At 42.2% G+C, this 25145-nt stretch overlaps 1 protein-coding gene across 6 annotated transcripts in view; it reads left to right on the top strand.

Moving 5' to 3' along the window:
* The window catches only part of LOC140201648 (cell adhesion molecule CEACAM5-like), a 107419-nt gene that overhangs the window by 15211 nt on the left and 67063 nt on the right, over window positions 1-25145 (top strand). For 3 of the 6 annotated variants that reach the window (XM_072266093.1, XM_072266092.1, XM_072266094.1), the window contains exons 3-6: window positions 7841-8104; window positions 17450-17725; window positions 19427-19690; window positions 24231-24506. In XM_072266093.1, the coding sequence (XP_072122194.1) occupies window positions 7841-8104; window positions 17450-17725; window positions 19427-19690; window positions 24231-24506 (1080 nt within the window). The remainder of the gene's footprint in view (window positions 1-7840; window positions 8105-17449; window positions 17726-19426; window positions 19691-24230; window positions 24507-25145) is intronic. The other 3 variants (XM_072266095.1, XM_072266096.1, XM_072266097.1) reach the window with 3 other exon arrangements.

Raw genomic sequence — 25145 nt, 5'->3', positions numbered from 1 at the left:
ATTACTGGAGGGTGGGAACTGAACTGAAGTGATGGAGGAAAGAGAGGTTGGCTCACAAATAGAGAAAGCTTGGAGACAGTGTGAAAGGGAGGATAGACAGGTAATAGAGAAGGGACGCACTCAGACCGATGGTTTGAGATGGGTCTATTTTAATGTGAGGAGCATTGTGAATAAAACGGATGAGCTTAGAGTGTGGATCAGCACTTGGAGCTATCATGTTGTGGCCATTACAGAGACTTGGATGGTGCAGGGGGAGGAATGGCTACTTCAAGTGCCAGGATTTAGATGTTTCACTAAGGACGGGGAGGGAGGCAAAAGAGGTGGGGGCGTGGCACTGTTGATCAGAGATAGTGTCACAGCTGCAGAAAAGGAGGAAGTAATGCAGGGGTTGTCTACGGAGTCTCTGTGGGTGCAAGTTAGGAATAGGAAGGGGTCAATAACTCTACTGGGTGTTATTTATAGACCACCCAATAGTAACAGGGACTTCGAGGAGCAGATAGGGAGACAGATTCTGGAAAGGAGTAATAATAACAGGTTTGTTGTGGTGGGAGATTTTAATTTCCCAAATATTGATTGACATCTCCCAAGAGTGAGTGTTTTATATGGGCTGGAGTTTGTTAGGTGTGTTCAGGAAGGTTTCTAAGCACAATATGTAGCCTACAAGAGGAGAGGCTGTACTTGATCTGATATTGGGAAATAAATCTGGTCAGGTGTCAGGTCTCTCAGTGGGAGTGTATTTTAGATATAGGGATCACAATTCTATCTTGTTTACCATAGCATTGGAAAGGGATAGGAACAGACAAGTTAGGGAAACATTTAACTGGGAAATATGAGGCTATCAGGCAGGAACTTGGAAACATAAATTGGAAGCAGAAGTCCTGAGGGAAACGTACAGAAGAAATATGACAAATGCTCAGGGGATATTTGCGTTGGGTTCTGTGTAGGTACATTACATTCAGACGTGGAAAGGATGGTAGGGTAGAGGAATCGTGCTGTACAAAGGTGGTTCCAAATCTAGTCTAGAAGAAAAGAGCTTACAAAAGGTTAAAAAAAAGGTAATGATATGAATCTAGAAGATTATAAGGCTAGCAGGAAGGAGCTTGAGAATGAAATTAGGAGAACCAGAAGGGGCCTTGAGAAGGCCATGGCAGACAGGATTAAGGAAAACCCCAAGGCATTCTACAAGTACGGAAGTGCAAGAGGATAAGATGTAAGAGAATAGGACCAATTAAGTGTGACAGTGGAAAAACGTGTATGGAACTGGAGGAAATAGCAGAGATAGTTAATGAATACTTTGATTCAATATTCACTATGGAAAAGGATCTTGGCAATTGTAGGGATGATGTACAGTGGACTGAAAAGCTTGATCTTGTAGATATTAAAGAAGAGTATGTGCTGCAGCTTTTGGAAAGCATCAAGTTGGTTAAGTCACCGGGACTGAACTGGATGTACTCAAGGCTACAGTAGGATGTTACGGAGGAGAATGCTGAGCCTCTGGTGATGATCCTTGCATCATCAATGTGGACGGGAGAGGTTCCGGAGGATTAGTGGGTTGGGGATGTTGTTCCCTTATTCAAGAAAGGGAGTAGGGATAGCTCAGGAAATTGTAGACCAGTGAGTCTTACTTCAGTGGTTGGTAATTTGATGGAGAAGATCCTGAGAGGCAGGATTTATGAACATTTGGAGAGACATAATATGATTAGGAATAGTCAGCATGGCTTTGTGAAAGGTAGGTCGTGCCTTCGACGAGCCTGATTGAATTTTTTGAGGATGTGACTAAACACATTGATGAAGGTAGAGCTGTAGATGCAGCGTAAATGGATTTTAGCAAGGCATTTGATAAGGTACCCCATGCAAGGCTTATTGTAAAAGTAAGGAAGCATGGGATCCAAGGAGACATTGTTTTGAGGATCCAGAACTGGCTTGCCCACAGAAGGCAAAGAGTGGTTGTAGACGGGTCATATTCTGCATGGAGGCCAGTGAATAGTGGTGTCCCTCAGGGATCTGTTCTGGGACTCCTACTCTTTGTGATTTTAATAAATGAGGCAGTAGAGGGATGGGTTAGTAAATTTGCTGATGACACAAAGGTTGGGGGTGTTGTCGATAATGTGGAAGGCTGTCAGAGTTAACAGCGGGACATTGAAAAGATGCAAATCTGGGCTAAGAAATGGCAGATGAAGTTCAACCGAGATAAGTGTGAAGTAGTTCATATTGGTTGGTCAAATATGATGACAGAATATAGCATTAAGATTCTTGGCAGTGTGGAGGATCAGAGGGATCTTGGGATCTGAGTCCACAGGACTCTCAAAGCAGCTACGCTGGTTGACTCTGGTTAAGAAGCCATACGGTGCATTGGCCTTCATCAATCGGGGATTGAGTTAAAGAGTTGACAGGTAATGTTGCAGCTATATAGGACCCTGGTCAGACCCCACTTAGAGTACTGTGCTCAATTTTCGCTGCGTCACTACAGGAAGGACAGGGAAACCATAGAAAGGGTGCAGAGGATATCTACAAGGATGTTGCCTGGATTGGGGAGCATGCCTTATGAGAATAGGTTGAGTAAACTGGGTCTTTTCTCCTTGGAGTGATGGAGGATGAGAGGTTACCTGGTAGAGGTGTAGAAGATAATGAGAGGCATTGATTGTGTGGACAGTGAGAGGCTTTTTCCCAGGGCTGAATTGGCTTGCATGAGAGGGTCTAGTTTTAAGGTGCTTGGAAGTAGGTACAGAGGAGATGTCAGGGGCGAGTTTTTTACGCAGAGAATGGGTAGTGTGCAGAATGGGTTGCTGGCAGTGGTGGTGGAGGCGGAAATGATAGGGTCTTTTAAGAGACTCCTGGATGGGTACATGGAGCTTCGGAAAATAGAGGACTATGGGTAAGCCTAGGTATTTCTAAGGTAAGGAGATGTTCAGCACAGCTTTGTGGGCCAAAGGGCCTGTATTGCGCTGCAAGGTTTTCTATGTCTCTATTTTTCTAATGCCTCCACTATCTCTTCAGCTATGTCTTTCATAATACTGAGGTGTGGTCCACCTGGTCTAATGACTTATTTATCTCTGCTCCTTTCAACTTCCTAAACACCTTCTCCTAGGTAATAGCAACTATGTTCACTTCTGCTCCCTGACACTCTTGAATTTCTGGCATACTGTTGTTGTCTTACACAGTGAACACTGTTGTAAAAGAATTATTATGTTCATCTGACACATTTTTGCCGCCATTACTACCTCTCCTGTGTTCTTTTCTTGCAGTCCGTCATCCACTCTCACCTTGTCAGCAATGGTTGCCTCGTCCTCCCTTTAGAATTCATCTTCTTCTTCTTTAAGATGTATTCATCCTGTGCTTTCCAAATTTTACACAAAAACACCAGTGACTGCAGCTCTGCTGCCATCCCTGAGAGTGTCCTCTTCCAACCAACTTTCACCAGCCCCTCTCTCATGTCTTTGTAATTAGGTATCCTGATATCCCGACTAATGTAGTAGGAGCATCTCACCTTGACTCACAGGTTCCTTGCTTGCCATCAAGTACCAAATTATGCCAATCCTACACTGAACCACTTAGTTCTCTGCACACTTTCATCAACTGCCCCTAGATTCCAGTGATCACTTGCAAACCCAAGACCAAGTTCACTTGCCAACAGCATGCGTGGTTCCATCCACTTTTAAAATATGGAAATACCTGCCATTTAGTTGGATACCTGTGGGATGTTGTAACTGTGTTTATGATGGTTAAATTCCATGGAATTGAAATGAGAATTTTTAAAATCCAAAGTTTCAAAACGCTATTCCAAGTGCAGAGAGAGAGTCACTGAAGTGGGTCAACAGTTCAGTGATTATAATGAGAACTATTGCAAATTTTAAAGGAAAAGAGATGCAATAAATGACAGGCCAACACCGTGAGGGAAAGTGCATCAGCCATAGTGGAGCAGAGCCAGGTGGGCAAAATGGCCTAACTCTGTTCCTATATCCCAATGTCTCAACAACTGTTGATCCAGTGTGGTGACGATAACTCAAATGAAACAAATGTAATGAAACCCCTGATTATTAGACAAATTTTGATCATATTGGCAAACAAGGGACTGTGATGTTGTGCCTGCTTGCAGGGTGTGAAAGGAACATGCCAATATTGAATTGAGACAAAGGATCAGCCATTGTTGTACTGTGTGGCAGGCCAGGTTCATGAACTAACTGCCTTCTCTAGATCAGATTTCTCCACCTTACATGTTCGTTCATCCAACAAAGGACACATGAATAAAGCAACTCAGCAGAAACAGCATAAATCTCCAGGAGCATACAGCTGTTGGATTAATATAATGTATAATGCAAACAGTTGGTTGTGTTTAGATAGTTTCTCCTGTCGCGGCTCAATGTCTAATGTCCATGGGAATTATATCATGAGAGAAAATATGACAAAGCACCAGAAACTCAGCCCAAAGAGGAAGATTTAAATTTGTGAAGATGTGGTTGCAAATGGAGGACTTGATCACTTACAGATCATCACATGAACAGAGTTGTAACTTCGGGAATATGAAAGGGATGGAAACAGTCTTCTCCTATCATTTTGGATCTCCCCCTCCCCCTGCAACTTTCAAATCTCTTACTCACTCTTCCTTCAGTTAGTCCTGACGAAGGGTCTCGGCCTCAAACGTCGACTGTACCTCTTCCTAGAGATGCTGCCTGGCCTGCTGCGTTCACCAGCAACTTTGATGTGTGTTGCTTGAAACAATCTAGCCATTTGTTGGCCAATGTAACTTTAAATTCAGATCTAAAACTTTCAGATCAATGACTCATAGCAATCTCCAGGCTAAACTGGTGAGGTAATGGAAGGTGGGGAGGGATTCCTGAGAGATATCCGGCTCCATCAGTTTTTATCTTCTGAATGGATGAACTTCTGGATGGAATATGATAGCTAGTTTTCGACTGAAAATTGAACAGTGAAACCTCAAGTCATTACAGTTAAACAACAGAATTATTCAAAAGAGAGATGTCACAAATTTATCTCTAGTTAAATCCCCTCAGGCAGCAAACACACTGAGGTGCAACAGCCAGGCAGACCACGATAGGCTTTCCAATGGCCAAAATCAGATGTGTGGGTCCATAATTTAAAAATTTGCATCTGTTATCTCATATTAAATATAATCTTGTCATGGCATCAAACATCACAGAAATAGGTCCTTAGGCTCACCCAGTCCATCCCAATCTTTACATTAATCCCATTTCATAATTTCAGATTCCCAACAACAAACCCAACAGCCCACCCTAAAATTTCAGCACTCACCTGAACACCAGGGACATGTTACAGCTGCCAATTAACAGAATAGGGAGAATGGAGGGACAAGATGTTCTTTAAATGGACGGAGACAACAGAATGATACAATAGGAGTTATATTGATGCCCTGCTAATGAGGCACTTGGAGGTTAACATAGAAATCAAAAAAAGATGTTGACTTTATTGCAAAGAGAGTAAGTAGGGAGGTTACAGCTGTAAATGTTCTTTCTCTCTCTTTCCCTCTATCTCTATCTCCATCTCTATCTCTCACCCTCTCTCTCAGTGTAGACAGTGTAGAGAAAAGACACAAGTATGATTCCAGAGGGAATTATTGGCCTTCCCACATGTGAAAGTCTACCAAGTCTACCTTCAAATGTTCTTGCCTATTTAAGATAGGGGCAAAGCGGAGGAGTTGAACTTCTTTTCTCAGATGGTCACAAAACATAGTGACCATCTCCAGGTGATATAGAACTGTTAGGAAAGAGTAGATGAGGTCTGAAGCAGTTGAGTAATAATATACTAAATGGTGGGGCAGTCTTTGTGGCTCCAGTACTCCTCTGCTACTCTTATATTCTACTTCTTTTATTCATTGTTCCATTTCGCTCTCAGTTTTCAGACAGAATATAAGCTGCAAGGGTGTTGGCTGAAGGGCCAATATGCAAAACACTGTACAGTATTATTGTCTTGTAGAGGGTGGGTTGGGTTCTTCCTGCTGAATAAGAGAAAAATGACCACCTACTTTGTATGAGTTATAGTTTGCCCCATGGCCCTGATTTGATTCAGCAACAGACAGAGCCTCAATAATCTGAAGGATAGAAGGGTAAGTGGATCTGAAACCTTCGAGAAAACAAGGAAAATTGTCAGCTTTGAGACAAAGCTAGTGGAAGGCATATTCTGATGAGAATATCGTTACTCTGCAATTGGGGGTGGCTGGGTGTGATTGAGTAAGTGGGTGAAAACCAGTCCAATAGAATAGAGTTTAACGTGGGAGGTATAAGGTACAGACAACATTCACTAATCTAATTCCTGGGCTAAATCTTATCAGTAGAGGTAGAAAAGGTTAATTTGTCATTCCCTGATGTGTAGATGAACAGAGTTCTTCTTTTCGAAGTGGGGAACACTTGGAATTGGCTACGCAAAGAGCATCCAGAGCAGAAACACTGAGATTATTTCAAACCACTATTCACAGACATTGAAAATACAAGATACTCAAGCAACAGACAATAAATTAGTGCTGATGCTATTACTGAATCATTCATGATCTTATGGGCTATTGCAGCAAATTTCTCTAATTGGTAGTTTGTGCCTCTATTCAGCGTTTTCACAAATGAACATTTCCACCTCTTTTCCCCTTTTTTAAACAATTAATACGCACAACCTCTGGATGGTATTTTCTCTGTGTTCTCAAACTAAATTAGGGTAGTATTAGCCGGACCTTTTTTGTTCACGTGATTTTTCGAGTTTCCCTTTTTTGGTAGAGATCTCTCAATTTCTCAAACTGACACATCGTGCAAACTATTACGATGCTGCAGCATATTTCAGGTTTTGAATTCATAAAACAATACAATCAGATCCAAGTACCTCGCATTCCACCTCGTATGTTGCTTTAATTTTGTCAAGCTTCTTTGCAATATATAACCCCAGTGAACGTGACTCTCCTGTATTTTGACAGAAGCCATTACTAAACCTGCGGTCTCGGCCAATAAAAGTTATCCCATAGAGCACAGTGACACAGTTGCTTTAACATGCAATACCACGGGTTCACCAACCTCATTCCTGTGGTTTCATCGAAATGAAATTATCCACTCTGGTAACAGGACAGCGCTGATTCAAGATAATAGCACACTCGTCATATCGGGAGTGTTGCGGACTGACGGAGAATTTGTGTGCTGTGTATCTGATGGTAATATTGAGAAGCGAAGTGACCCATATGATCTGAATGTTGCCTGTAAGTGTAAAAATAAAATACATAAACACAGCTTAATTATTACCAAACCTATGGGTAGAACTGGAAGGGAAATAGTTCGCATTCGGCATTTTCTATCTGATTTGTATATCACGGACAATAAATTTACAAAATATTGTATATGACCCCGTGGTTCCATTTAAGCCGTCCATGCCTAAGCAAAGTAGGTTCGGTAATACTGTGGGAAGCTGGTCGATAGGACAATGAAAAAAAATTTATGATTATTTGATTCCCTGTCAGTGCTCTTGCCCCGTTAGAACCTCCTTATAAAGGCATTTTCTGAGTTATGCTAAACAAAGCTTTAGAAGTTTATATCATCCCTTCAGGAGTTAAAGATAGCACCAAATTTGTGCAGTGACGGACATTTAACAAGCAATTATTTCGATCCAATGATTGCAAAGTATCAGACTGACAACTTGGATTTATGTTGAAGCAAAGCTTTGTTTTCCATGAAATCTTCAGGCTTTAGAATTGTTGCAAATTCGGTTTAGTTCAGTTCTTAGCGTTGTATAACTGGTAGATCGCATGGGAATGCTGGTGTGAGAAGTTCGTAGTTTGTCAGCTTTACAAGTTCATGCACAATTTTTGAAACATTCAATGCATTTGTTTTAGATGGACCAGAATCTCTGCGCGTATCCATCAGCTCAGAGTTTACATTCTATCCTGTGGGTTCAAATGTAACCTTTTTATGCTCTGCTGTTTCAAACCCTGCTGCTCAGTTTCAATGGATTCGAGATTATTCAACACTTCGGATAAGTGGGTATCAGCTAAGTATTGCAGACTTGTCTTTGAATCACACGGGTAATTACACTTGCAACGCTTCCAACTTGATAACACAGGAATACGCTGTGGCAACAAGGCTCATTGTTGTATTAGGTAGGTAATATATCGAGCGAGGTTGGGGCTCCGATCTTTCTTGTGGTGTATTTTTTTGTGTTAGCAGCACGAACAGCTGTAGATGTACAGGGAGTTGCTTGGCATCGCATCTGTTAATTTTGTTGCTAAAACTTTCTCTTCTTGCATTTACCGGTGATTTTATTTGTCAAGTTATAAGCTCAAGGTGCTTTTATTCCATTCTTTTATGTACTCTTGCTACAACATTGGACGATTTTCCTTCGGAGAAGACTAATCTTTGTTTTCACATTTGAAGTTAAAAAGTCACGTATGAGGTTTATTTTGGAAACCATTTGTTGGCATATTGCATCTTAACCCCAAGCTTTAGATCAGAACAAACGGTGTTTAGTTGTATCAGGATTGGCTCAATATCTGTTAAGGTAATGGCTGGAGCAGTGTGTACAGTTCTGGCCGCCACACAACAGTAATAATCTGGCAGCGTTGGAGAAAGTGCTAACGGTCTGACATGGCCTTTTCGTAACAAGAATGTGAGACTGAGGTTGTTCTCCTTTCACAGAACACTCCTTAAAGAAATATTGAATCATGTATGGTCGCTCACAATATGGAGTCCTGTGCACTAAATTTCAGCGTGAATCCAAAGACGGTGGGCTAGGGCAAGTTTTGCGAAGTTTATTCAGTGATTCTTTGGTCTAATTATCATTCTGACGTAGAACAAAGATCTCACAATACATCAGAGAAACGCAAGAAAAAGCGCTGTGGTCAATGATTATGCTCGGGAATTCAGCTACTGCTACGTAGCTTCATAGAATCAAAGATACTACATCACAGCAAAAGGTCCTCGGCACAACTATTGTTCAGCCTTCTCCCATCGGCCTGTACCTAGACCATAACTCTCTCCTGCCCTGCCATTATTGTGCTTACCCAAACTTTCCTTAAATGTTGAAATCGAACCAGCACCACCGTTAGCCGCTCGTTCCATACATCCATCACCCTATGAGTGATGTTCTTATGTTCTCCTTGAAAATCTCATCTTTCACACTAAACTTATGACCTTGACATCTAGTCTCACGAACCTTGATTTACCGATCTAAACACCTCATAATTTCCCCTCATCATCCACGTTGCACGGAATAGTCTCAACCTCTTAAGCCTTTCCTTATAATTCAGGTCCTTAAGACCCTGCAGCAGCCTGTAAACTTTCTCAGTACTCTCTCCAAGTTATTAACATTATTCACAGTCTGTATGTGACCAGAACTGATTTGCTCCAAATCTGGCCTCAAAAACGTAGTAGACAACTTCAACATAACATCCCAACTCCTCTATTCAATATTTTGTTTTATAAGGATCAATGTGCCAGAATTTCTCTTTATGACCCTTTTTACCTGTGATGCGACTTGCAAGGAATTATATATGCGAGTTCCCAGATCCCTCTTTTCTTCTTTACTCCTCAATGCCGTGTTGTTCACTAGGTACCTCCCACGCTGCTTCTTCCTCCCATAATGCAACAACGCACGCTTGCCTGCATTAAATTCCATCTGCCATTTTTCCAGCTCGTCCAGATCCTGCTGCAAGATTTGATAGTCTTCCTCGCAGCCCCCAGTGTTGGTATCATCTGTAGCTTTGCTGATCCGGTTTACCACATTATCATTGAGATCGTTGATATAGATGACATCACTGATTCCTGCGGCACCCCCACTACTCACAGAACTGCAGTCAGAGAGGCAACCCTCTACTACCACACTCTGGCATCTCCCGCGAAGCCAGTGTCGAATCTAATTTACTACCTCAATCTGAATACAAATGACTGAACCTTCTTGTCCAATCTCCCATGCCGGACTTCGACATATGCCTCACTAGAGTTCATGTAAACAACGCCCACTGCCTTTCCATCATCAACGTTCCTGGTAACCTCGCCGAATCGCTTCATAAACTTTGTTAGACACAACCTACCACATACAAAGCCATGTTGACAGCATTAATCCGACCAGTTCTCTCCAAAGGCTTATAGATCCAGTCAGTTTGAATTCCTTCCAATAACGTAACATCTACTGACGTCAAGCTCACTGGACTATAGCTTCCTATTTTATTCTTAGAGTCTTTCGTAGACACAGAAAAAATACTTTGGGCATCATTTACAGCTGTAACACCTCACCTGTAGCTAAGATTTCTGCTAGGACAAGTGAAATTTCCACAGAACGCCCCACAAGGATCAAGGGAATACCTATTAAGCCCTGGGGATTTATTTGACCTGATTTCCTTCAAGACAATGAGACAATAAGATTTAAGAGCAGAATTAGGGAATTTAGCCCATCAAGTCTGCTCAACCATTGCATCATGGCCGATTGAATTTTCCTCTCAGCTCCAATCTTCCGTCTGCTCCCCATATCCCTTCATGCCCTGACCAGTCAAGAATCTGTCATCCTCTGCCTTAAACATACATAAAGACTTGGTCTGCACAGCTCCCTGGGGCAAAGAATTACGCAGATTCACCACTCTCTGGCTAAAGACATTCCACCTCATTTCCATTCAAAAAGGATGCCCCTCTATTCTGAGACTCTGTCCTCTGATCTTAGACCCTCCCACCATGGGAAATATCCTCTCCACATCCACTCATTCAAGGCTTTTCAGCATTCAATCAGTTTCAATGAAGTCAACCCTCATTCTTCTGAATTCCAGGAATACAGGCCCAGGGTCATAAAATGCTCTTCATATGACAAGACATTAAATCCTGGAATATTTTTTGGGAACTTTCTTTGAACCCTCCACAGATTCAGCTCAGCTTTCCTAAGATAATGGACCCAAAATGCTAACAATACTCCAGGTGAAGTCTCGCCAGTGCTTTATAAAGTTTCTGCATTAAATTCTTGCATTTATGTTCTAGTCCTCCTGAAATGAATGACAATATTGCATTTGCCTTCCTCACCACAGGCACAACCTGAAAATTAACCTTTCGGGAATCCTGCACAAAGACTTTCAATTATCTCTGGGCTTCAATGTGTGTGTGTGTGTGTGTGTGTGTGTGTTGTCCATTTAGAAAATAGACAACCCTCTCATTCCTTCTACCAAAGTGCGTGACCATACATTTACCAGCACTGCATTCCACCTTTCATTTCTTTTCCAATTCTCCTAATCTCCCTATCCTTCCATAGCTGTCTACTTCCTCAAAATTACCGGCCCCTCCACCTATCCTCAAATTGTCTGCAAAATTTGCAACAATGCCATCAATTCCATCATCCAAATCATTGGCATATAATGTAAAAAGAATTGGTCCCACACAGACACACGTGAAACACCATTAATCACCAGCAGTCAGCAACTGCATTATCTGTACTAGTATCTTTCCTGAAATGCTATAGGTTTGCAGTTTGTTAAGCAGCCTTGTGTTTGGCATGTTGTCAAAAGCTTTCTGAAAATCCAAGTACACAACATCAAACGATTCTAATCCATCAGAATCAGAGTCAGATTTATTATCACCGACATATGATGTGAAATTTGTTAACTTAGCAGCAGCAGTTCAATGCAATATATAATATAAAAGAAAAAAAAACAAAATAAAATAATAATAAGTAAATAAATCAATCAATCAATTACAGTGTGCACATATTGAATAGATTAAAAGTTGTGCAAAAAATAGAAATACTCTATATTTTTAAAGATGAGGTAGTGTCCAAGGGTTCAATATCCATTTAGGAATTGGATGGCAGAAGGGAAGAAGCTGTTCCTGAATCACTGAGTGTGTGCCTTCAGGCTTCTGTACCTCCTACCTGATGGTAACAGTGAGAAAAGGCCATGCCCTGGGTGCTGGAGGTCCTTAATAATGGACGCTGCCTCTCTGAGACAGCACTCCTTGAAGATGTCCTGGGTACATTGTAGGCTGGAAACCAAGATGGAACCAACTAAATGTACAACATTCTGCAGCTTCTTTCGGTCCTGTTCAATAACCAACCCCACCCCGCCCCATTACCAGACAGTGATGCTGCCTGTCAGAATGCTCTCCATAGTATATCTACAGAAGTTTTTAAGTGTATTTGTTGACATACCAAATCTCTTCAAATTCCTAAGAAGTCTTGCCTTCTTTATAACTGCATCAACATTTTGGAACCAGGTTAGATCCTCAGAGATTTTGACAGCCAAGAACTGGAAACTGCTCACTCTCTCCACTTCAGATCCCTCTATGAGGATTGGTATGTTTCCTTCGTCTTACCCTTCCTGAAATCCACAATCAGTCCTTTTGCCTGAATGACGTTGAGTGCCAGGATGTTGCTGCAACACAACTCCACTAGTTGGCAAATCTCACTCCCATACACCCACCTGAGATTCTACCAACAATGGTTGTATCGTCAGCAAATTTATAGATGGTATTTGAGCTATGCCTAGCCATACAGTCGTGGGTAGTAGAGCAGTGGGCTAAGTACACACCCATGAGGTGCAGCAGTGTTGATTGTCAGCAAGGAAGAGGTGTTATCCTGAATCCGCACATTGTGGTCTTCAGGTTATTAAGTCAGGATCCAATTGCAAAGGGAGGTACAGAGACCCAGGTTTTGCAATTTCTCAATAGGGATTCTGGGTATAGTGGTATTAAATAGGGAGCTGTAGTCGATGAACAGTATCCTGACATAGGTGTTTGTGTTGTCCAGGTGTTCTAAAGCTGCGTGAAGAGCCATTGAGATTGCATCTGCCGTTGACCTATCGTGGTGATAGGCAAATTGCAATAGGTCTCAGTCCTTACTAAGGCAAGAGTTCAGTCTAGTCATGATGAACCTTCAAAACATTTCATCACTGTAGATGAGAGGGCTACCGGGTGATAGTCATTAAGGCAGATCACATTATCCTTCTTAGGCACTGGTATAATTGTTGCCTCTTTGAAGCAAGTGGGAACTTCTGCCCGTAGCAGTGAGAGGTTGAAAATGTCCTTGAATACTCTCGCCAGTTGGTTGGCACAGGTTTTCAGAGCCTTACCAGGTACTCCATCGGGACCTTCCACCTTGCGAAGGTTCACTCTCTTTAAAGACAGTCTAACATTGGCCTCTGAGACAGGGATCACAGGGTCATCAGGTGCAGCAGGGATCTTCACAGCTGTAGTTGTAATCTCCCTTTCAAAGCGGGCAAAGAAGGCAGTCAGTTCATCTCTTAGTGAAGCATCGCTGCCATTCATGCTGTTGGGTTTCAGTTTGTCTATCCTGCTTGTTATTTCTTTAAAGAATTCCAACAGATTTGTCAAGCAATATTTTCCTTTGAGGAAACTGTGCTGACTATGATGTCTTTCATTATGTGCCTCCAAGTACCCTGAGACCTCAACTCCTTTTGCTCTAAAATTACTGCATTGTTTTTATTTATTCTATGTTCATCTCCTGAGTAAATATAGATGCAAGTGTTCAATTTAATATTAACCCCTACTCTTTCGAGTCCATGCATGATTTCCAAGGTTCATCTTCAAGAGGACCAGTTTTGTTCATTACTAACATTTTTTACTTAATTTCTCTGTGGAAGCCATTGGGATTTCCGTTCACATGTCTGCAAAAGCAACCATATGTCTTCTTTTAGCCCTCATGATTTCATTCTTTAGGATTCTCTTGCATTTCCTTCTGTCCTCAAAGACCTAATTTGGTTCTTAATGCCAATACCTGCCATCCACCTCCTCTTCTTCCTGACCAGAACTTTAATATCTCTCAAATACCAACATTTATTAAACGTGTTAGCCATGCCTTTTAACCTAACAGGATTATACAAGCTATGCCATCTCAAAATTTCACCATTGAAGGCTTACAACTTACAAGACACGCCTTTGCTAGAAAGAAACCTACCGCAGTCCACAGCAGCACACACAAATTGCTATTGGAACACAAAATCAGGCAGCATCTGTACAAACGATGAAAAAAAATCAGTCAGTGTTTTGAGCTGGGACCCTTCATCAGGTCTGGAAAGGAGGAAATACCATAATAAAAGGATGAGGTGAGGGAAAGGAGTACAAGCTAGAATGAGATAGGTGAATCCTGGCGGGTCGGGGGTGGTGTGGTGTGGATAGAGTATGAAATAAGAAGCTGGGAAATGATAGGTGGGAAATGTAAAGGAATGTTCTCGTCCGCTTCCTGTCTCATGGCATGAATTCTTTCCTTTGTGCTTCAGTGGTTCTACCCTTTAATCGGCAAGCCACATTTTTCATAGGTATATGTATAAATTAATTCAGGACTTTCCTTAAATGTGCTCAGAAAAGAATGTTGCATAGCCCGCTTGCCCTCTTGATTCATAGTGTGAGTTACCTTGAAGACCCTGTTTGATTTCAGTGTCCATTAAATATTTCATGCTACTTTACAATAGTGGAATTTACAATATCCAACAACCTGTACAGTGTGCATCGCTCATTACCAATGAAGCTTCTGAAAGGCCATGTATCAAATCCCGCACGCAGCACTCTCCCAACTTGATGGAAGGCGGGTGTGGTAGTGTGAAGCAGCTGACTCACAGCATCACAACTGCTACGAAAGACAAGATTCAAGAAGTCGGGAAACTGAATTAAAACTCTCAGAGAATTCCAACTGATTATCAAAGTCTTTTCCGGGATATGATCGTAGGAGTTTCTCGGGTCTGAGATCCCAGATAACTGCTCTCAAAGTACTTTGCCTTATTAGTGCATGACTCTATAGAGGCAATTCCAAATTAAAATAGATTTTTGAATCAATGTCAGGGATTAGGAATTAATATATTAAATGTATTTATTAGATTATGAGGACACTCAGTCCTCGTTTATTGTCATTTATAAATGCATGCATTAAAAAATTATACAATGTTCCTCCAGAAAGATATCACAGAAACACAGGACAAACCAAGACTAAAACTACAAAACCACATAATTATAACATATAGTTACAACAATGCAAAGCAATACCGCAATTCGACAAAGAGCAGGCCATGGGCACGGCAAAAAATGTCTCAAGTCCCGATAGCCCCATCATCTCATGCAGACAGAAGCGCCGAAAGCTTGGTGGTGCATTGGAAGCACCTGACCACAGTCTGAGTCCGTCCAAAAACTTCGAACCTCCGATCAGCCCTCCAATACCGAGCACGATCTCTGCCGAGTGCTTCGACCCTGCCCCGGCTGCCGTGCAACAAGCAAAGCCGAGGACTTGGGGCCTTCCCCTCTGGAGATTCTGGATCACACAGTAGCAGTGGCAGTGAAACGGGAATTTCAGAAGTTTCACCAGATGTTCCTCCGTGCTCCCACGTCTGTTTCCGTCAAATCAGGATTGTGCACGGCACCCTACTTGACAGATAACAGATATCATTCACCGGAGTGGCTGCTGTGAGCTGCATTGTGCCGCCACCTTCTCCTCATAAGATATAATAGCAGTTATATCTTAAAGCAATTAGCTGCACAATATTACTTATCCCTGACATTTGGAAAAATACGTTTCTATTTGAGATGGAAATCTCAGTCCTGTGTTGAACATGCAGATCTAGGCGCCAAGTCAATCCAGAGATACAGCTGCTGAAACTGCAGCCGGCTGTGACAGAGATTTACAGTTTTGAAGGAGAGGTCAGATATGGTCGCCCCTAATCAGTGCGTTCTAGACTTCCGCTGCTCCCAACACGTCCCGAAGTCACAGCCTGGAACAACGGGAAGTACCTCGCAAAGAAGTCTCTGTTGCTATCATGCACAAAGGAGTTATGTGTTCATGGCTACTGTGCTGACATCATCCAAGATAAAGGCATGTTAAGATTGTAATGAACATCCATTGTTAAATGACACCAGCTCTGAGCTCTCACAACGGCAGAACTCCGAAAGCTCTGATAAGTTCTTGTTTTCGATATCCCTGCCTTCACACAATCTGTACACACAATCAGCTGTGACTTCTGCAGACATTGCGGCATTAACATGGCCTCAGAGAAAATCTATCTGATCATTGATAGAGTGGAAATGTGGGTGATGATTGGCTGTGGCTGGCATGTCTAGAGACAGGGGTCACAAAATTGAACAAAGGATGCAAAATGATTTATCCAGTCATAGTACGATACAGAATGAACACAAACCCTTCAATACCCTACTGCTTCCCTCACTCATTTTATTTCTCTCTCCACTCTCCTTAATTCCCAGCTGTTCCCATACTAGTGGGATTTTACAATGGGCAACTCTCCTCCAAACCTGTGCATTTTTGTGTGAAGCTCAACCACAGGCAGTATGTGTAGATACCCACACACAGAAAACACCAGTGGTCAGGATCAACCATGGGTCACTGCAGCAAGGAGTCAGTGGTTATGCTAACTGCGTCAAGGTTCTTACTGGGATCTAGTGTAGAGATATCTTTGAGACAACCTACCCAAGACCGAAGTGTAAGCTCATTTGCTAAATAGAGCTTTATGGCTTTGGTGGATGTGTTTGGAGTGCTGGGGAAATTTCTATTTCCTATGCCCTCATTCTCCATAAAACTTCTCCCAGCCAACTTACACAGCATGTCAACCGAGTGAAATTCCTCGTATTATTTCTCACACGCACCACTTTGGGATAATTGGGATTGAACAAAGTTAAAAAAGTTTTCTCACAGTCACTCTCACACCAGCTCTTGCATCTCCCCAATGCAAAATAGAAAACAAGCCCCATCACCACAGAATTTTCCCTTACCCTTTAATGTTTTGTAATCATTAATACCCATTTTCAATGCATTCATCTTTCCTTTTTAATTGATCAGTTTTAGTTGGACAGAACTAGGTAGACTGGTAACACCTGTAGAAATTTTTTGACCTAAATTGCAGAGATGGGACTTTGCCCTCAAGGAAGTGCTAATTATTGGATTAATCTGGTTAAAGCATGAAAATCAATGGTTCAATACCAAGGAGAGTTTCCACAGACCAAGATGAGAAATGATAGTTTGAATCGTCTTTTCAGATTGTGGGATTAAAGTGTTTCCCACTGCTTGGGAAGTTTGAGATACGGGAGTAGAATTTGAAATAAAACCAGCGTTTCGGGAGTGGGGTGTAGGATTGCCTCTGCACGGACAAGAATGGAAGTTCTAGGGTTTCTTTCAAGCAAAGTGTACCCATTTAATTAAAAATGGGAAAGGTTGAAGATAGAGAAAATTATGTCAAGACACAGTGCGAGAAGGAGGATGGGAGATGGGAGTAAAAGGGAAGGGCTATGATAGGAAAGTCCGGGGTACAGCACTCAAACTGCTGGAGTGACACTGAACTGAATGTTTAACAACGTTTCCATGTCCGCCATCACTGAATGGTCAGTTGAACATCCAATACATTCTCTGTTTTCCGGGATCAGCAGTATTTTGCTTTCTGTGTGACATGTTATTATTGGGCAGGAGAAGCATATTTTCTGCACATTGTGTAATAAGTAATTCAAGGTCTGCTATGTTTCAACAGAACCTGTTTCAAAGCCCGCTATCACATCCAATAACTCCGAACCAGTAGAACACAATGACACTGTTAGCTTGACATGCACTGCAAACGGGACGGATGTTTCGTATCTGTGGTTTATGAACAATAAGACAGTTAGCTCTGGTGGTAGGATTTCTCTGAGCAGCAACAACAGCAGCTTGACTATCTCTGGAGTGCTGAGATCAGATGAGGAATTCACCTGCTCGGCTTACAATATGGTGAATATGAACACCAGCGATCCGTATCGACTGAACATTCAATGTAAGTTCCACTGTGGTAGCCTGTTTGATCTAATTGTCTTTTCACACTTCATTCTCTGATTCAATTGATCATAATTCTAAGAATGTTGTACTGGATTTCACTGGCTTGAGGTTGGATTGAACAATTTTAACCAATAATCACATTGGTCGATGGGGTGTGGAAAGAGATTCCTCTGTTCCTTTTTGGACATATTGTAAAATATCCATCCATCAAATCCAACCCTAGAACACGTGGATCCCAGTTCAGCTAAGATTCTCTCACATTATTTAACATCTGTTGAATACCTTTTTGGAGCCTAAATTCGTATGGAAACAATTTCCTATTTCAGCCTTCAAACCATCCAAAGGACAACATTTTCTCAATAGAATCTGCCACACCCCCACCAAAAAATTATGAAACAACCCCAAGTGTATTGTCAAACTGACCAATCAAATTTGGTGACCATATATTGATACCAATAGAAATTATTTAGTGATAAACTGCCCACAGATCATGGTCAAACTGAACAGATGGAGAGGTTGTCTTGATTTTCCCTTAGAATCCAGTTATTGTAAGGATGTAGCAAATTTCTTCCTGAAACGAGAGAACTCCAGTGATCTTCACTACTCAGAGACTTCTCAACTCAACTTCCTTGACAAGCTAGTTTCCAACTGTCGATGACTATTTTATTTGGGATAGGAAATATTCAGGGATCAATAATGGCAATTGAACCTTATTTGCATCCAGTGAAGCCAAGCTGTCAGGTTCTCCGGGCAGGGTCCAACACGACACAGCCCAGATATATGTAAGAATAAAATAAAATGAATTGGACAGTGTTCTTATTAATGCAGAAAGGACGAGTGATATAGTGAAGTTTTAGTACATTCCACTTCGAAGCATGTTGGAAAAGCAGCGGCTTGATCAAAAGTTCAAACAACGCCCTAAATCAGAAGTATTGAGGATTTGCCTCAGACGAAGTTGCTATTAAACTGTCGTCACACTGAGGCCCAAACCGGGTGATGAGCGTGCATTGTACCCTGGAGAATACGAGAGAACCAGCCGTGATTTTCACACAGCATGGTCGTTTCCTAACTATCAATGGTGAGCCAGTTTTCTGACCACAATAATAGTTTCTTTTGACCAGAAATTACCAGTGATATGGAAACTAGGTATTGATACTATAGCTAGATACTGTAGATACTAACAGTATCTACATGGACCTCCACAAGACACTCTGTGTAGAACATGCAATGTTGTTATTTCATATCACTGGGCATCTTGGTGGAAATTCAGGAGATACCGCAGGAGCAGGCTGCCTAAAGTCCATTATAATGCACAGATCTATCGACATCTGATGTATCGGGAAATGTTATAACAAAACAAATTATTGTCTCTTGCTGCACCCGAGCTGAGTCTCCCCAAACTGCCGACTTTCCACCATAATCACGCTTTCCCCCTCCTATCAAATTTGCAGCATCCTTTGCCCTCGGGTAGACGCCAGAACTTGAACAATCCCAGGTAATCGTGCAAGGAGCAGATTGCACCAGTTTGTGCAGATTGCTGTTGTCTGCAGAAAGGAGATTTTTTCCATACTCATAAGATGGGAGTGGGTAGCATTTGGTGTTGATGTGGCTTTTCGTGTGCAGTTGCTTGGTGAAGGGATGGAGATTTGGCTTTGACTGCTGGATGAAATTCTGCAAACGGACTGTGCATTTGTTTTAGATGGACCCGAAAATTTAACCATATACATCAATCCAGAACTTCCTGTGTATGAGACAGGGTCAAATGCGAATTTTTCTTGTTCGGCTGTTTCGAACCCCGCTCCTGAAATATTTTGGTATTTTAATGGCTCATCTGTTCAACATAATGGACACCGCCTAATCCTTGTAAACTTATCCTTGAGTGACACTGGCATTTATGCTTGCGAGGCGTTTAACGACGTAACCAGACGATCGAGTTCAACAACACGAAACTTTGTCGTCTTAGGTATGTATTATACGAAGAAAGGGTTGTGGTGTCGGAGTTGTGTACATAAAAATAGAGGAACTTGTTTGTTGCTTCTTTATCAGCACCTGGTATGGCAAACCCTGGAGATGAGTAATGTAGTCTTAAGTTACTAGTAGGAAATGATGAGTTTGTTATCCACATTCATAAGATAATACCCAATAGGTTGTTCTTTGGTATGTGAGATAACAACTTCAATTAAATTAATAACATCTATACTAACACTGTACTTTGTTTCATTGCTTACAATGTTATTGACTTTGGAAAGTCAAATATCCATTGGCAATTCTCTGTGCTGACCTGTGTTTATTCACCATTACTGACATTGCCAAGTGGCCCTACCATAACTTTAATTTATCCGTAGTTCCTTCTCCATGGAGAATGCTGAACTCCAACTCACTGATATTGCATCCGGGTTTGTTTGAATCTGCAGGAGGTGGAAATTTCCTTGTTTTTGTATGATAGGCAATGGAATTTAAATGATCTGCCTGCGAAATGCAATCAGGTACAGTACTTTGAGTATCAATGAAAACTCTTCCTGACGTTAGAAGGATTAGGGAACAGTACTAGAGTTTGGAAATTTTAGGCAAATGGAACGGAGGGAGAGGGAGTGGAGGCAATGTGTTAAGCATATTTGATCGCTATGTGTTGAACAACATATTTCACCACCTACAGTGAAATGCGGTTAGGGTTAGGGCTGAGCAGAATTGCGCATTACAGGTCATTGATAACAAATTAGGCACAATCAGGAGAAAGAATCTATTGAAGCGCCTTGGGGAGAGAGTGGGCAGAGTACTGACTGGGACATTCCTCTCGGACTGGCATAGGCTGAGGGGCCAAACAGACTACTGTAGCTTTGTAAATGCACTATAAATTTATGTACTACCTACCTGTAACATACGTACCATATGGAACTTGCTCCTTGACTCCATTCATGCTGTCATTCTCGCATCCATCTGTTCAATCTAAGGTACTCATAGCAGAAAAGTTATTAGTTTGCACAGGAAAAAGTTGCTGAGTGCAGCAGGTGGGGTGATATGATGCAAAGCCCCACAACTGTGTCCCGGGCCCCTCTCTGCCAACGTGCCTATGCAGCGGTCTTTTCCCTTGGGACAATGTGTGTCATTCAGCCCCTAATTTTGTTTCTGTCCATCTCACCACAGCGTTTGATGCCATGGAACAGAGCTGGGAGGATATGCGGCTGGCTGGTCCGCCAAGTGGTGGGTGTATTGTCACTCACTGAACTTCCAGCAACCTCCAGCTGCTTTCTCACTGCTGAATCCTCCTGGAGTATTACACACGCAGGACTTATGGACTCCACGGCAGCCAAGATCGTCCCAAATCTGTTTGGAGAAACAAAACCGCGAGCTGCCCTTGATCTCATTTCGACCAGATGAAAGATAATCAACCCCTTTCCTATATTAACAACGCCCATTGCTTCTCTTGTTGTTGTTCAACCAGACGAACCTGTGCAAATGTTCAGTGCGATCCCGCTGCCTCCTTCCTAAATCCTATGTACCTTAATTACGCCCTGCAGAGAAATAATTCCAAACATTCCTGGGCATCCTCAACACCCCAATCTGACTAGTCAATCCTTTATCGCCATTCTCAGCTACCCTCCAACACCTACTAGATTCCCCCTGTGATCCAATTAGATCACAGCATGGATTCTGAACTTGCCACGAGTGTCTACTGGTTTTCCCGATTGCTTACTGGTCTTCCTGACTGTCTTCGTATGGGGCACCCATTAACTCCACTCCACCCATTAACTCCACTCACTAACCTTCCCCGCACTCACTGCAAAGTAAGCCCGTCACTCCTGAGGTACAAGAATGAAAACAACACACTGAACAGTGCATCCTTCTGCTCCACAGAAACCTTGACATGCACAAGAAGCCTGCGTTCGCTGTATCGGAAAGTCAGTATCGATTTCACGCCCTCAGTTCTCTTTGTAGTTTGTTTGTTTGGTCTATTTATGTTTATTCAACTGTATGTATGTATCTAACGATCTAACAATAATTTATTTATTTACACTTTTTTAAATTTATTTGTACCCTGTTGGTTATTAATTTATTATTTGCTTATTATTTATTTAATTATTTCTTCATTCATTTGTTGTCATCCATTTATTGGTTTGTGTGCTTTATTTTGTATTTGATTTCCTGTTTGTTTATTTTGCAACTACCAAAAAGACAATTATCTCACAAATCCACACAGGTAAAGTCCACTAGGACGAGAGGAAGGACAGATAAGTTCTGTATTTTGGAATTTATTTTACTTAATTAATGAAGCCTGTCTATCGACCCAGAGACGGGGTCTGAACCCCACAGGACAGTTGAAGGATTGCATAGAACATAGAACATAGAATAGTACAACACAGTACAGGCCCTTCGGCCCACAATGTTGTGCCAACCCGTAAACCCTAACTCCCATATAAACCCTCCCCACCTTAAATTCCTCCATATACCTGTCTAGCAGTCTCTTAAATTTCACTAGTGTATCTGCCTCCACCACTGACTCAGGCAGTGCATTCCACACACCAACCACTCTCTGAATAAAAAACCTTCCTCTAATATCCCCCTTGAATTTCCCACCACTTACCTTAAAGTCATGTCCTCTTGTATTGAGCAGTGGTGCCCTGGAGAAGAGGCAATGGCTGTCCACTCTATCTATTCCCCTTAATAACTTATATACCTCTATCATGTCTCCTCTCAACCTCCTTCTCTTCAAAGAGTAAAGCCCTAGCTCCCTTAATCTCTGATCATAATGCATACTCTCTAAACCAGGCAGCATCCTGGTAAATCCCCTCTGTACCCATTCCAATGCTTCCGCATCCTTCCTATAGTGAGGCGACCAGAAATAGACACAGTTCTCCACATGTGGCCTCATCAGAATTTTATCGAGCTGCATCATTACCTCATGACTCTTAAACACTATCCCTCGACTTACAAAAGCTAACACCCCATAAGCTTTCTTAACTACCCTATCTACCTGTGAGGCAACTTTCAGGGATCTATGGACATGCACCCCCAGATCCCTCTGCTCCTCCACACTCCTAAGTATCCTGCCATTTACTTTGTACTCTGCCTTGGAGTTTGTCCTTCCAAAGTGTACCACCTCACACTTCTCAGGGTTAAACTCCAACTGCCACTTCTCAGCCCACTTCTGCATCCTATCAGTGTCTCTCTGCAACCTTCGACAATCCTCTACACTATCAAGAACACCACCAACCTTTGTGTCGTCTGCAAACTTTCCAACCCACCCTTCTACCCCCACATCCAGGTCATTAATAAAAATCACAAAAAGCAGAGGTCGCAGACACCACTAGTCACAACCCTCTAATCCGAACGTACTTCCTCCACAACCCTCTGCTTTCTGCAGGCAAGCCAATTCTGAATCCACCTGGCCAAACATCCCTGGATCCCATGCCTTCTGACTTTCTGAATAAACCTACCATGTGTAACTTTATCAAATGCCTTACCTAAATCCATGTAGATCACATCCACTGCACTACCCTCATCTATATGCCTGGTCACCTCCTCAAAGAACTCTATCAGGCTTGTTAGACACAATTTGCCCTTCACAAAGCCATGCTGACTGTCCCTGATCGGACCATGATTCTCTACATGCCCATAGATCCTATCTCTAAGAATCTTTTCCAACATCTTTCCCACCACAGACATAAGGCTCACTGTTCTATAATTACCCGGACTATCCCTACTACCTTTTTTGAAAATGGGGACAACATTCGCCTCCCTCCAATCCTCCGGTAGCATTCCTTTGGACAATGAGGTCATGAAGACCCTAGCCAGAGGCTCAGCAATCTCTTCTTTTGCCTCGTGGATCAGCCTAGGGAATATTCCATCAGGCTCCGGGGACTTATCCGTCCTAATGTATTTTAACAACTCCAACATCTCCTCTTCCTTAATACCAATATGCTCCAGAACATCAACCTCACTCATATTGTCCTCACCATCATCAAGTTCCCTCTCATTGGTGAATACCGAAGAGAAGTATTCATTGAGGACCTCGCTCACTTCCACAGCCTCCAGTCACATCTTCCCACCTTTATCTCTAATTGGTCCTACCTTCAATTAGAATTGATTTAACAAGTAAATATGAAAATTAACAGCAGTCGTCTTGAAGATTGCTATGAAATTACCAGATTCACAAGTCGAAACGTGAAAGAAACCTGCTGCTCTTATCCACTCTGGTTCATAGGTAACTCCTAATGCATTCTAACTCCTGCCTGTTCCTGGGTACTGGGGCAATGGATGCTGGATTATGAGTGACGTCCACATACATAATGAAGAACGAAGCTGCTTCTCTCCAGCATGGTACCTGAATCTCAGCACAGGACTCAACATGAATTATCTCAAATATTCTCAATCCCTTATCCGTTCTTATTTTGCAGCATGTGAAACCACTGTTTTAATGCATTTTTCATCAAAGCAGAGCCCTTTATCCTCCAGATTAACGAATCCAAATCTTCTGCACTAACCAATCTCCTGTGTTTTAACAGAGCCTGTTTCCAATGTCAATGTTACATCTAATGCCACGCACTTGATCGAGTACAATGACACCGTGAGCCTAACCTGCTTCGCAAATGGCACAGCAGTCTCTTACGTGTGGCTTAAAGAAAATAGTCCAGTAACTCCTGATGGCAGGTTTAAACTGAGTGCCGACAAAAGCACACTGACGATTGCTGGAGTGTTACGGACAGATGGATTGTTCACCTGCCGCGCATCCAACTCGATTAACAGCTTGACAAGCAACCCGTTTAATCTCACTGTTTACTGTAAGTGTCAAGAGAGGCCTGTATTTACCATTCCTGCTGGGCACGGAGATTTGGCGGGAGTGGGGTTGTATTATACCTGCGAAAGTAGCACAGTGATGATCTCGTTAGACCAACACCCGATTCAGTGGACACTTGAATGTCCAAATGCCTTCGGCAGCTGCAGAATCAAACTTTAAATCTAAAACTTCAAAACTGAAAAACCAGACTCAGTAACAGTGACCATTAAATGACCAAATCTTTGGGAGAACCGAATCTGAGTCACTCGTGTACGGCAGGTGAATGAAATGCGCAGGGTAAATCTGTCTTTCATATATGTAACTCCAGGCTCAACAACCTGGATGATTCCCTTCCAGCCCCTGAGTACAAAGAGAATGTACTTTGTATGCCGCCTCTGCCGGGAATGGCCATTTCCTGTGACCTGAAGAGGTCACGTTTTCCTGTGTGCTATTTCTAAACGATGGAGACAGGCATTTGGTAACTCAGTGGAAATTTGCACCACTGACGTGCACCAACAAGGTTTCACTTGTTTAAGTGCAGAGCAGGACGTGTAATAACATTCAGGTCAATTTGTGTCACGTCACTGTTCGGTGTTCCTAATTGGTTCTACACTGAGCTAGAACTTTAATGACTTACCTCAGA

The sequence above is a fragment of the Mobula birostris genome, chromosome 8, assembly GCF_030028105.1.
Source record: "Mobula birostris isolate sMobBir1 chromosome 8, sMobBir1.hap1, whole genome shotgun sequence".
NCBI classification, from domain to species: Eukaryota; Metazoa; Chordata; class Chondrichthyes; order Myliobatiformes; family Myliobatidae; genus Mobula; species Mobula birostris.
Note: the sequence above shows the minus strand (reverse complement) of the source record. Positions and strands in the feature narration are given on the sequence as shown.